Source organism: Acartia tonsa, chromosome 1 (genome assembly GCF_053477335.1).
Source record: "Acartia tonsa isolate MP-2025a chromosome 1, ASM5347733v1, whole genome shotgun sequence".
NCBI lineage: Eukaryota > Metazoa > Arthropoda > Copepoda > Calanoida > Acartiidae > Acartia > Acartia tonsa.
In genome coordinates, this window is record NC_137260.1 from 43,806,727 (window position 1) to 43,820,357 (window position 13,631).

At 31.5% G+C, this 13,631-nt stretch overlaps 1 protein-coding gene across 1 annotated transcript; it reads left to right on the top strand.

Annotated features, from left to right (window-relative positions):
• The first annotated feature begins 1,866 nt into the window (after positions 1–1,866).
• Positions 1,867–13,617, top strand: LOC145320675 (putative aminopeptidase PLBD2). The gene is made up of 19 exons (XM_080162827.1): positions 1,867–1,968; positions 2,584–2,665; positions 3,054–3,155; positions 3,719–3,854; positions 4,492–4,568; positions 5,352–5,405; positions 6,301–6,338; positions 6,989–7,086; positions 7,546–7,631; positions 8,389–8,521; positions 9,191–9,248; positions 9,600–9,653; positions 10,008–10,098; positions 10,337–10,398; positions 10,857–10,972; positions 11,533–11,613; positions 11,816–11,917; positions 12,296–12,378; positions 12,653–13,617. Exons 1-19 carry the CDS (start codon positions 1,873–1,875, stop codon positions 12,838–12,840), a joined length of 1,737 nt encoding a protein of 578 aa, XP_080018953.1. The 5' UTR covers positions 1,867–1,872; the 3' UTR covers positions 12,841–13,617.
• The last annotated feature ends 14 nt before the right edge of the window (positions 13,618–13,631 follow it).

Here is a 13,631-nt window from a genome sequence, read left to right on the forward strand (position 1 = left end):
CCTAACTGTAAAGGAGAGTTATATCCAGCGAATAGAAAGTTACACACGGACATACACACAGACATCCATCCTAGATTTTAGAAATACGTTGCTTCCAATTATGTAGAACAACCCAGGGAAGAAGGGGAAATTATACTGGTACCCAAAGATATATAAACATTAATAAACATGCTCTCTCATTCAAGGGTTTAACAATTTTGGGAACTTTTATATTACTTTAATTGATTAATTCCAACTTGAATTTTAATCTAAAGAAGGAGTAATTTTGACAATCATCATTAAGGATGTTTATAATTTTATCGTTCATTGTCTTATCCCTTAAGATCCCTGAGGAGAACCACAAGTAAATCAACAATGATTAATTACAATGAAAAGGAATTATGCTGATTCAGAATATGTCATCATAGTCACGGATACAGGGATAAATCAATGAAAGACTAATATTTCTTTATATAAGGGAATAAATGTACATAAGATGAATAACCTAGTCAATTACCTGGCCCAAGTAAAGGGGACCTTTTTAGTCTTCTAGGAAATTGCTTTCTGCTCTTTTGTGCTCCCTCTATTCTTTTACTTTAATTTTAAGGGATTGTTGCATACTCATAATTGGGGAAAGGGGATTGGAAAGAAATGGCTGTAGATTAATTAACGAGTCATTGTTCCTAAAAATGGAAAATTATGTACATTATTTATATACGAGGAAAAGATTTTTAATCTTTAATTGACCTGTCTCTACAGCCCTGTATCATATATATGTTTATTTAATGTTATATCTTTTTATTTTGGTTTTATATATTTAGTATATTTAATAGCTTGACGTGAAAAAGTTTAACATTATATAAATACTAGAGTTGGCTCGATATAATTATCTCCCTATTGGCTAGTTTTCTATATGCATATCTATTTCTCAATAAATCTATTTTCCTCACCCGGCATGACTATCTAAAAGAAAGTAAATATTTAATAATTTAAATGATTTTTAAAAGATTTTTTTAAATTATATTTTTTTCTTTACATTACCATCACCAAAGGGTTAATGATGATGATTACAATTTTAGTTTAATATTTGAACACACAAAATGTCGCCACAATCGAATTCTTTTAAAACATAGTTTTCTTAAATTTATCATATTATAAATTTAAATTTTCTTTTTTATGATTAGAAATTAAATACATCAATATAAGGTAAATAGCAACATGAAATGAAAAAAATGAATTTATTTTTAATAAAGTAAAATAATGGGTCTTATCGTTCTGGGCAATGAGAGTTTATTATGGATTATTGGAGCACTATGAGTTTTAATCATATATTCCTTGGAAAACTTGAGCTCGTTTATAGACATTTATTTCCTATATAGATCTGACATGGATCTTGAAGCAATTAAGCAGGCCGTTTTGTACATGTTAAAAATTGGAAGATTTCATTAAATAAAAGTAATCGCAAATATACTTAGTAAATAACAGGATGATGTCTGACCAATCATCCCAAGAGAAATCAAACCTATAAAAACCCCACCCTCTTTATAATTAGCCGCTAGTTTTAATGAAAGGAATAATTCCCCATACAATGTTTAAACAAAATGCTGCGTCTTTATATTTGTCACGGCATTCCAAAACCTTAACATGATAAAACAGTTTTATCAATAGAAGAAATTATATTGGGTAGTAAAGGGCTGAAAAATACCTTTTAAAACAACGCAACATTTAAATTTAGAAATTAAAATAAAGAAAACACCATCACGGGACTGGCGTGAAGTTTCCCAAAAAATGAGAACTCTTTGATTAAGAGGTTCAGTCAATACTTTAACGAAAAAACAAACAAAACTTTACAACTTTATATAATAAAATTTTACATATTTCAGATGATATAAAATGTTACGGCAAAAGCTGCTCTGGTGCCTAACTTTCATAAGCTTTGTACAAACAGAAATTATATCAGTTATCAAAACGGAAGCCGGCGAATATCAGGTAAAGACTTAATCAAGAACGATATGTTAGCAAGTGGCGAAGTATGATAGATAAAATTAGCTAAAATAACATATTTGATATTCTTATTATAGAAAGTATCAAGTTTTTTTCAACTTTTTGGTTTCAGGCTGTTTTATTTTTCAGCATAACTGTTGTAATTTTTTTACTCCTTCCTTCCTATTGCGAATACAGAGCCCAAATAGGATAGAGGCGAAGCTTCTAATCTTAAAAATAGTACTATTGATAAATGAGAAATAGTTATATATAAAGCTTGTTATCAAAGAAAAATATTTTTTTGATTAATTAATAATTATAGTGAATAATTATTTACCTTATTAATATAACAGCTTTTCCATGAATAGGGCTTGTCCGTTCATAAGTCCGTACATCTGTCTTATATGAAGGAATAGGTATCCAATAATTAAACTTTTATTTTGTCATTAAAGTTCATTCAGCTTGCTGGACAATGGCCTTTACTATTTGTGGACATGGGTATTTTTCTTAGAACAAAATTACCTACACCATTTGTTTGCTGAATCATGAGATATTATTCTTGCTGCGCTACTTAGATACAGTCTTCTTCTTGTTTATATACATTTTAATAATACTAATTAGGTGAAAAAAGGTGTAGTAGATAATTGGATTGTCAGAGCTAATTTTACTGAAGAATTTCCAACTACTGGATGGAATTTTTTAGGTAAGATATTCTAATACATAATATACATGTGCTTGTGTCGGCTCTAAAAAATCATGGATAGGAATACGGAAAGGGAGATTTAAAGATCATTTGTTAAATTCAAGAATCACGAAACCTTTCACACATATTATAATTTTTTTAATATTTATATTTTGTACTGACAGACTGAAATAGAAAGTAAATTCTAGAGTAACTTCACTACTAAAAATATCTGCATGAAATAATGATTGTATTGAAAATCAACAAAAATTTTCATGGACTTAATTTTTCTAAAAATAAACAGAGCTTCAGCTTTAAATCAAGACTCCAAGTCACTAATATGACGCCGAAAGGCCGCTTTTAAGCACCAAAACGCGAGACTGCCAGGTTTAAATTATATTTATTACAGATATAGAGAGCAATGAGTACAAGGACGACACAGACCAAGCACTATCTGCTGGTATAGCTGAGGGTTATCTCACTTCTACATTTATACTTCAGTATCATAGAGGTAGGTAATCCTATATACTAAAGTAACAGGATGTGTGTCTGTGTAATTGCACGACTGATATTGAACCAAGTTTTCAGTAAAGATCTTAAATTTCTATGCAGATTTTTAATGTATATTTTAGGAAGGGGATCATTCAGAAATAGCCTTTAGAAAAAAAATCGCCCACCCCATCCCACCTTTCAACCTTTTCTTTTAAATAAATTTAAAGGGGGGTAGGGGCGATTAATACAGTAAACCTCTCCTCTATAAAGAGACCCTATAATGATAATATCAATTATTTTCGCGAAAACATATTTTTCTTTAATTATCCTTCTTATACAAAAATTTAAAATACACCCAATTAAATCAAAATAGTGTCTGGGGTCATTAAAATTTATCTTTCAAATATCATCTTCAAAATATAGAGAAAAACCATTGTAAAATTTTAATTATGTCAAATATTGAATTAGTTTATTTTAATTGTACTATTTTCTTATAAATTATATAATATCATCTTTTTCCTTAACCATTTTGTTTTATAAGAATACGTGAAATATTTTGAAGTCATAAAATATAATTTTTAGAGTTTTTGGAGAAACCATTTTGTTGGGTAGATCCTACTTTCTGTGAGTGGGCTAAAGACATGCTTGGGACAAATAAGAAATGGGTTGATGATATGATTAATCTGCATCCTAACAGCGACTACTGGCGAATGGTCAGGTGTGAAATTTGGTGGATTCAAAACATTATAGTATGCATGATGTACTTGAACGTAAAGCTTGATAGCCCTAGTGGCCAAAACAAAAGTATCTATTACTTCTCCATGACTAGTTAGGTCCAAACACTAAGAAACAAACACACACTCACACACACTCACACACACTGGTGGTTTCGCCCATTTACTCTAGGGTCGAAGCGATGGAAAGTGTCATGTATGACGTCATAAAATTGCCTAAATCCATATCTTTTTTTAGGGCCGGGTTTCCTTTCCAACTCATTCTCTAATCCCTCCTTTTACACTCTTTTATGACGTCACTCGTGACTACTTCCAGCGCTTCTCTAGGTTCTTTTTTCTCTATGTGCTAAGATAAATTTGACCACCCTAATAAAAAATCAATTTTGCTCTAAAACAAAAAAAATCTTTACGTGATTTGGACAAATAGATAGATAGACTGACAGACAGATGGACAGTTATATGGACAGATGACAGATGGACAGACGAAAAACAGACAGAAATCTATATTTAAAATCTATTAATATTTGCAAGTATTAATGGGGGAGGGGTAACAAGAACACAAAAAAAGACGACAATTAAAAATTTAAATAGATTTTTAGTTATTGCATTGTTTATATTTAGATTATTTTACAAACAGCTTGAAGGTTTAGAGATGGGAATCAAGCAAAAGATGGATTTCGGTCTACCAAAATTTACAAGTATTTATTTTTGTAGACAAGTTCATATGTAGGTTAATTTGTGTCGTTTTTCATATTGGAGAGTTGGTTAGGGACTAACTGAGAATCTGATTTTGTACATGTAGTTTCTTTCTCAACTTTACTGGACAAAAATCATAAAATAGTGTATACAATAAAATGTAAAAAACAAAGATATCCTAAAAATTTAACTTTTAGAAGCAATATTTTATTGGTTATTTGCCACGAAACCTTTAAGTATTAAGCAAATTAAGCCTTCTACAATACGTTCGTTAAATAAGACGTTCTGGTGATTCGAAATAATTATAATAATCATACTCTGCTTTGAATATGTATTTTCTTGTTGAATATGTACAAGTATATCTAAATACTAAATGTTCTTGTCCTACTTTGATAAAACTTTTTCTCTTGATCTTGAAAACTTTAATATAAGAGAAAAAAGGCTCATTAATCATTATAATTAGCAATCAATTCATTTTTACATAAGAGTATTCTCATTTTAAAAACGAAATAATTGTTGATTGATTACTAGAATTTTATATTCAAAACACAATTCTGTACATCACATATGAGATTTTAAAAATATTTTTAAAAAGCTTTAGTTACCAAATGTTCATAATTTATTAGACTTTAATTTTAATTAACATTAAACATTTGGTCTCATTATCACTTTTTTATTTTTTTAATTGCAGAATAATAACGTGACAAGTGCATTATATAATTATAAATATACAAATTCACAATACAAAACTATTTGGATCAAGTAAACAAAGATTTTGTTTTTAGATAAATTAGATCTTCATGCTGTTGTTATGATGTCCAACTTTTATCCAGACTTAGGTACAAAATTATTAATATAACAAGGATGACAACATCCATAAAAGCGAAGCACTGAAACGGTAGGACAAACGGACATTAACATTTGTATAGTATCTGAACTGAATAATCAGAATTTAAAAGTATAAGAGTCGAAGCAAAATTGTAAGTAAATTTGTTGAAAAACTGCTTGAAGCAGAATAATGTTTATGGACATACTTACATTTTTGGACTTGATTATAGAGTTGCTTCGCTTATAATATTGTTCTTTGTTGTCCCAGGAATCAATATACCAAAAATCAGATCAAACAGATAATTAGAACACTTAAAAATTTGTTGTTAAAAAAGTAGAAAAATCAACATGTTTAAAATGGACGTATTGACATTCTGGTAATGATTATAGAGCTGCTACGCTTTCTAAATCGTACCCAACTACTACAGGAATCATCATGCAAAGTTTGAAATCGATAGGACAATTCTAACATGCCTAAATTAACGAATAAAAGCTATCTATCTCGGACGGACGTACGGACCGACGTACGGACCGACCCTAATTATAGAAAAGCTTCGCTTTTAAAAATGAAAGTAAGAGAATAGAGTTGGCACTAGCTTTATCTAACTCTGCCCACAGGGCGGGGACCATTTATTATTTAACCCTAAACTTAAAGTTGAAAATTCATTATCAAACAGGGAAATACATAAAGATTTTAGATTATGGAACGAAAACGAAGTAGCGGGTTCCGTCGTTTTTTTCACAGTGGCTTTTGTTATATTAGGTTAGGTTAGGTAAATATTAATGATTGCCCCCGGGGTTAGAGCCCCCGCTGAAAAAAAACGGCGATACCCGCTACTTCTTTTTCTTTCCATGAAAAAATATTTATTTCGAGGATAAATATTGCATAACAATATATTATTTTAGGTGATTATATTTACAAGTATAAATCAGAAAATATACAGGTAAACATTCATACATAAATTCAATTCTATGATAAGTAGTAAGCTTTTTTGTCTGTAGCGAAGAATATCGCTAACGGCGGAATCGATATGGTTTTCCTTTAAATTAAAGGTTCTTTTAAGTAAAGAGAAGGTTTTTAACTAAGGTTTCACAACCACGACATCCCCTATAGGCAACCAGTAGATACATGATATATGGATGCAATTATACTTTAAATAAAACTTATAAACTTTACTGTAAATTGTAATAGTATTTTTTGTAAACGGATAGACTAACAATACGCACAGTGTTTTTACTCGATCCGTATAGCCACATGGCTATTTTCCATTGTAATCATTGTATTCTTCTGTTTTTCCGAAATAAAATTATTATTATTATTATTATTAACTACTGTTTGGGAGGGTTTTTTCGTCCTCCCGATAGAAACGACTCCCCTTACCAAAAAAAATATTTCATTTTTAAAACTCAAATTGAAAATGTGGGTGGGTCGACTTTTACCCCTTCACCTTAAATACCCCTAGAGAGTTTGTATCAAGGAGACAAAAGTAAACTTTTAAAACTTTGGTAGGTTTCCTGTTGAACCTATTTAAAAAGGTTACGTAGATTAACAAATAACGTTTCTACAAAGTATAATAAGCAATATTTTTGATAGGTTTCGCGACCTTCATGCTCTGTGTTAATAAAGCAAACAGTAAACAATCTAATAACCAGTCATTCTACTTGGCATGAATATAAAGCTATACCATTCAGGTAATTATTAATATGTTCAAACAGATTCAAAACTATTCGAAAAGTTTTAATGTTGGTTAGTATGTCATGTATATTCTAATATTATTTATATGTACATATTAAACAGAATAACAATATCCATAAGGTGTGTTTAATTATAGACTAGATGTTTAGTTGTCATAAAAAGAAAAAGAAAGAGAAAATTAGATAATTCATAAAAATCATAAGTTTTTCGGTCTTTAAGCATGAACGACTGACCAAAGTAAATTTTCTTACTGGATGTTTATAGATAAAAGAGTCTTCACCAAAAATTCCAGCTGTCTGTCTTAAATAGAAGCCGAAAATATAACTTTCTCCCAAAGCATGGTAATGGATGAGCGAACTGACGAGAGTTCAATGTTAGCAAATTAAATTTACGACAATCTTTCCCCTGTCATAATATCCACGTATATTTTATATCCATTTGTAAACTTTATTTAGAATGATGAAAAGATATTCCTTGAAGTATGTAAGAAATGAACGTGGTATAATTCCCGGTCATACAATATCCATGTCAAGTTATTCAGGTACAGAAAAACATTGTGTTGAGAAGCTTTGCTTCTGAATTCATGCATTAAATGCAGGGATCTTAAGAGAAAAGACAATAGACGATACATTGATTAATGATTATACACAAAATTACCCCTTCTGTAGATTACAATTGGAGGTTGAAACGTTTTGTCACTCAAATTAATGAACCAATCAAAATTCAATAATAGTTACAGAATTGTAGAGCTAATGAATAAGAATACGTTCTAAAATAGCCAAATGTCTCCTCCCTCCCTGATTAAATGAAAGTTTAAATGAAATATTTGTTTGAATATATCTGATTTAAGTGACAAGTTTGAGTAGCATAGCTACTCTTTAATCAATTTGTCCGTCTGTATTTCTCTCTTTGTATATCTGTCTATCTGTATTAATATTTATATGTGTATGTTCTTAGTTTATAAATCTATCTGCCTTTCCGTCTTTTTGATTGTTAGTCTTCCTTGTATATCTACTAAGAAAATCAGCAAAAATGCATTAAACTTTTACTGGATATTTATAAAGCTTCTCTAAAAAGTTCAAATTATTCGGACCTAGCATCTAGGAGTAAAAAAACACCTAAATCATCCTGGGACATTTTTGTGTTCATCGAAAACTTAAGCTTCAGATGAAAAACCTTACTACTTTATATAAAAGGATTATTAAATTTTTGAAAAAATCTAGAAAATAAAAACTATATTTTTTAGTATAAATCTATAGCTACGCTACTTGTGAATATAACCATTCCTGTTTGTAAAGGTTTAATCTACAGCCTGGATGATTTGTATCAGATCTCCTCTGGTCTATCTGTTATGGAGACAACACTTCCTGTTTATAATACCCAACTATTCTCATTTCTTGGCCCATCAAAACAGTTATTCACTCCTGTACGGTAGGTCACATGCATGGATAGATAAATGGAGCAAAACAAATGTTTTAAATTTTCTTCAAAACGTTTCAAAAGGGGAATGAGAGACTATCTGCTTAAAATTAATTTATTTGTTATTTTAAAGTTATTAGCTTGATATATATAGCTACATTAGTCATTACGTATTCATTTTTTTTCTTATCCTTATACTAAAGTAACAGGATGTTTGTCTGTTTGTGTATCTGTGTGTCTGTGTGTACCGAAGGATCTTGCTAACCGCTGAACCGATCGGGTTCTCCTTAACAGGGTAGCTTCTCATAGGTGCCATGAAGGTTTATAACTATTTTCTTGGGAGGTGGGACAACCCAAACCCCCCAAAAGATAAAAAATACCCCCCCCCCCCAAAAAAAAAAAAAAAAAAAAAATATTTTTTTTACTTTTTCTTTTTAAATCTAACATAAGAAATTGGGGTATCAAATTCGACTACCCCTCCTCAAGTGCCCCTAGAGGCCTCTAGGGGCGTAGCTGTTAGTAATTTATATATTAATTGGTTAAGAAGCCATACTGGAGAAAGTTTAAGTTACAATATTCACTAAATCTAGCCATCTCAGAAAACATTGGTCAGTCAGTCGAACAAACCTTAGTTAAAAAGCACATAATCATCTAAAACTATATGTTTATTTACTTGTTTAGAGCAATGGTAGCTAACAGGCTGTCTACAAGCGGCAGAGATTGGTGTCAGCTTTTCAAGGTAAAGCTGTCCATCTGTATTATGGACCGGACGAACCTGGGACATTATACTGCAAATAATCAGCCTATAATATATAAAATAGGGAAAGGAAAGATATCTCTTCGATTTGCCTGACCAAATGTGATTTCAATATTAAATGGAAAAAAATCAAAATAGTTATCACAGAATCAATTCTATGTGTGCTTAGTAACATACTATAGTATGTTGTTGATATTAACCGATCAAGAAAGTAATGAAAAAACAAACAAATAAGCACGGTTGTATTTGGGTAAGATAGTTCCCTGTCCCTAGAAAGTGAGCAGCTATAATTCTTTTCGTACTTGTTTCTATCTTATTCATTTTCATATTCAGGATTTTAACAGTGGCACTTATAACAACCAATGGATGGTGGTAGATTATAAAAAGGTGTGCAATTAAAGCTAACGCGCGACTGTTACACATTCGCATCCGCTCGTTGTACAGGAAGGTGAACAGTTCGAATCTCGGCCTAAAACTGCTTCATAACAAAGGACGTTAAACTTGGTTTCTACTTCTGTTATGTCAGGTGCACGACATTAAAAGTTAGAGTAGTAGGAATGGCTTGGCCCAAAACAGACGCAACTCTATTTTATGTCTTACTATCGATTACCTTATAGGGACTGACTGGGGAAGGGGTCCACCTTACACTTTAAATTTTAGTTTTCCTTTGCTACAAACACAAATACACACACATACACATCTTGCTACTTTTATATAAGAATTGCATTTATTTACATTTAGAAAAATGCAGAGTTGGGGTTACTGTATGTTCTAGAGCAACTACCAAGACAGATTCTTTACGAGGATGTTACAGACACACTTACGCGCTCAGGTATGGTGATCGTTCTTGTTTTACAAGGTGCTTTTTTGAAAGCAAAGCTTTTCTATAAGAAGCTACATTCTAGAGGAAAACTATATCGGTTAAGCAGTTAGCGAGATTCTTCGGTACAGACAGACAGACACACACAGATCGTCTTACTTTTATATAAGGATTAATTTGCATGTTGATAATATGCCAGGCCATAGAATTGACAGGCTACCTGGCCTTATAACTATAAATATATCTTTAGGTTATTGGGCCTCGTATAATCGTGCTTTCTTTCCCTCAGTATTCCAAGATTCAGGAGCACAAGTAAGTAAACACATTCTTAAAGCTACGTGTATGTTTGTCCTTCTGTAACGCCTGAGAAATTTTTGCCAGGAAAGGTTTATTTTGGGGGAGGGTTCCTATTACCTGCTTAGAGAAATCGCCCCCAGGAAAAAATCTCCTATTTAACAACAAAAATTAAAAGGGAAGATTGGACCCCCCCCCCTTCAAGTGCCTCTAGAGGCCCATTGGGGGGGGGGGGGTAAAGTAGCAGGGTGTTTTAGGCTATTTCTACATGTAAGTCTTGAGTTAGTTTTATGCTATTCTTCTAGAAAGTTACTAGTTATACATAAAGTGTTATATTTATCTATACAATTAAATAATTGTGTTTGAGTTAAATATTATTTTACTTTAAACATTATTTAGTTAATACGTAGGTATAAATCCATATATCAATATATCTCTTTGATTTATCAGTATATGTTGTCATCCTTGTAATTCAGGAGATGTATGACCGATGGGGTGACTGGTTCTCCCATGACAAGACTGCCCGAGCTAAATTATTTGAATCTGGCCATATGACAGTTACAGAGAAAACTAGCATGTACGCTCTTTTTAGGTACATATATACATTTTTTCGGATCAGAAAGAAAACAAAGTAGCGGATTTCGTTGTATTTTCACAGAGCTTTTCTTCTTATTTCATGCCCCTGCGGGGAAGGGGGGGGGGGTACTCTAACTCTGCAAGGCAATCATTAACATTTACCTAACCTAACCTAAAATAACCTATTAAAAGCTACTGTGACAAAACCCTCTACTTTGATTTCTTTCCATGATTCCATTTTTCTTGTTAATGTTAAATATTTCTAGTTTATTGAATTTTTGTGCTACTTAAGTAAAAACAAGCGGCTCCTTCACTGGAGGCCTCTTGATGGAAAGGGGGGAGGGTCTATCAACCCTGCGTATTACATTTAAGTTTTCGAAAGAAAAAGAGTGTTTTATTCAGGGATGGTTTCACTAGAAGCCCTCAACATAAATATGAATTTTCCCTGGAAGTATGAGAAGCTTTACTGTATAGTAAAACCCTTTTGATACATAGGGTAGCAAGATCCTTTAGTACAAACACAAAGATAGACATTCTGCTACGGTATAAAGATCATTATCTAATTATAAATTTTAGGTTTAACGATTATTTGAATTCATCTGAAGGAAAACCGCAGGGATGTAATGGTTCTATTCCTGTAGCTGCTATCAATGCACGGTAAAATTATATTCAGGGCTCATAAGAGATATGACTATGGTCGATAAATTGGGAGTTGGGTAAGGTCATAAGAGGTGTGGGAAATAAGGGGTATCGTTATATTAACCAGCTGGAATAATCCATTTATTCGAGTAAAAGAAACGGAGACCATATTTTTGTAGGATTAGGTAAAAAGTCTAATAATATTTTCTACCATTTGTAGAAGTGACTTACAAGATGCACGTATTGGGTGTACCTGGAGCCAGCTGGATCCTATGGAGGGCAGGAGGGACTATGGAGCCATTGATATAAAAATTATTGAAAGGTTATTTTTAATATGTTCAATTTATTTGTTTTGAAACCCAAAGTTTTTGAGTTTATCTACTGTTGTATATATTTTTCTTTTTTAATTCTGGTCCTGACTGTGTTGTACTAAAGAAGTTAAAAAGATAAACACTACAGTTATGATATATTTATACAACTTTCATTTTAGATTTCATTTTAGTTATGAAGTGTATGTTTTCCGGAGCGATTTAATTTGGGAGGGTAGAGGTACCCTCCCTCCAAATCGTTATTAGTTAAAGATACATACATAGCTTCAAAGGAGAACCACAATAGTTGAGCAGTTTTGAGGCCGTAAATTACAGCCAGACAAACACAAAGACATCCTGTAACTTTTATTCTAAATCGTTTTTTAATGTAGGGATGACATGGATAAAGGTCGGATGTATATAGAATCAGGACCAACTCATTTCAACCTGAAACCATTTTCTTGGATACGTACAGGTAAAGAAATTATTTTGTTATTTAGGATAGGGGTTTCTTATGCAAAACCCCTATCGGGGGCTCAACCATTCCCTGTCTATATATGCGGTGCCCTAAGTCTAACCCCCCTGGGCTACCAACTATTCAAAATAACCTAAACTTTTCTGACCATAAGTAACACACAAACAAAATTACCCTCCATTATAGTCATTTTAAAAAAAGTGGTTGGGGTTATGCTCAACAAGTTACTTTGTGTGAAAGCGAAAAAAAATAAATATAAAAAAAAATTATTCAGATGGAACCGGCCAAGGCCCACCTTCAATGTACAGTGAAGTCACCACATACAACTTTAGTGCTCTTCATCTATCCTGGGACACTTGGCAAGCTTTTGGTCCTACTGCTCAAAATCAAAAGTCGTCATCCAATACTGTTTCATTTGATATTTTGTTAATATTTGTATTATTTTTAGTTTCTGGATTATAAATTAGTACTTATATCCACGTGACGAAATAAGTTAGTTATTTACATAATTCACCCTTTTACTTAGATAGGTTAACCTATGATATAGATTAGCACACCCAAAAAACAGCGTGCGTGTAGAGAAAAGTATGAAGTAGTCATCTATCGCATTGTATTATAGACAGCTCTTTGCGGATATTAATATTGAAAAAAAATTAAAATATAAACCAGTTTTGTTAGAACCAAAGGGCTTTTTTAAAATTTATTTTTTAACATGATTTTTCAGTATGTCTAAAAACTGTTTCTTGTCCAGCGGATTTTAATCTGTTTCGAAGCCATGCTGGAAAACAACTTAAATTTTTCAAAAAAAGCTTAGACATAGGAATGTTATAATTAAAAAGCTTAAAAATATGCTTGAAGCTTTATTGCACTTACTTTGGTTAAAATAGCTTTGCTACATAATGTTTGTATTTTAAGCATATTTTTGATTAAATGCACTCATTCAAATTCTGTGATATGTTGTAATTAGGCAAAAGAGATAAAGATTCTGTTGAAGTTGCATTATATTCTTATTAATTACCACAGATAGTGTATATCTACAGAAGACAATTCTTAAACTTTCCATCTTAATAAATATTTATCTGTAATTTAAAGGACATTTTAATTGACCTAAATATAATTTACATAATCAAATATTTTTTGTTATTGATGTGATTAAAAAATGATTTACTTTGTACATTTTTCTGTCTTATCTATGACTAAAAAATACTAGTAATGAGATATAAATAAAATAAATATTAATATTAAATCCTGTA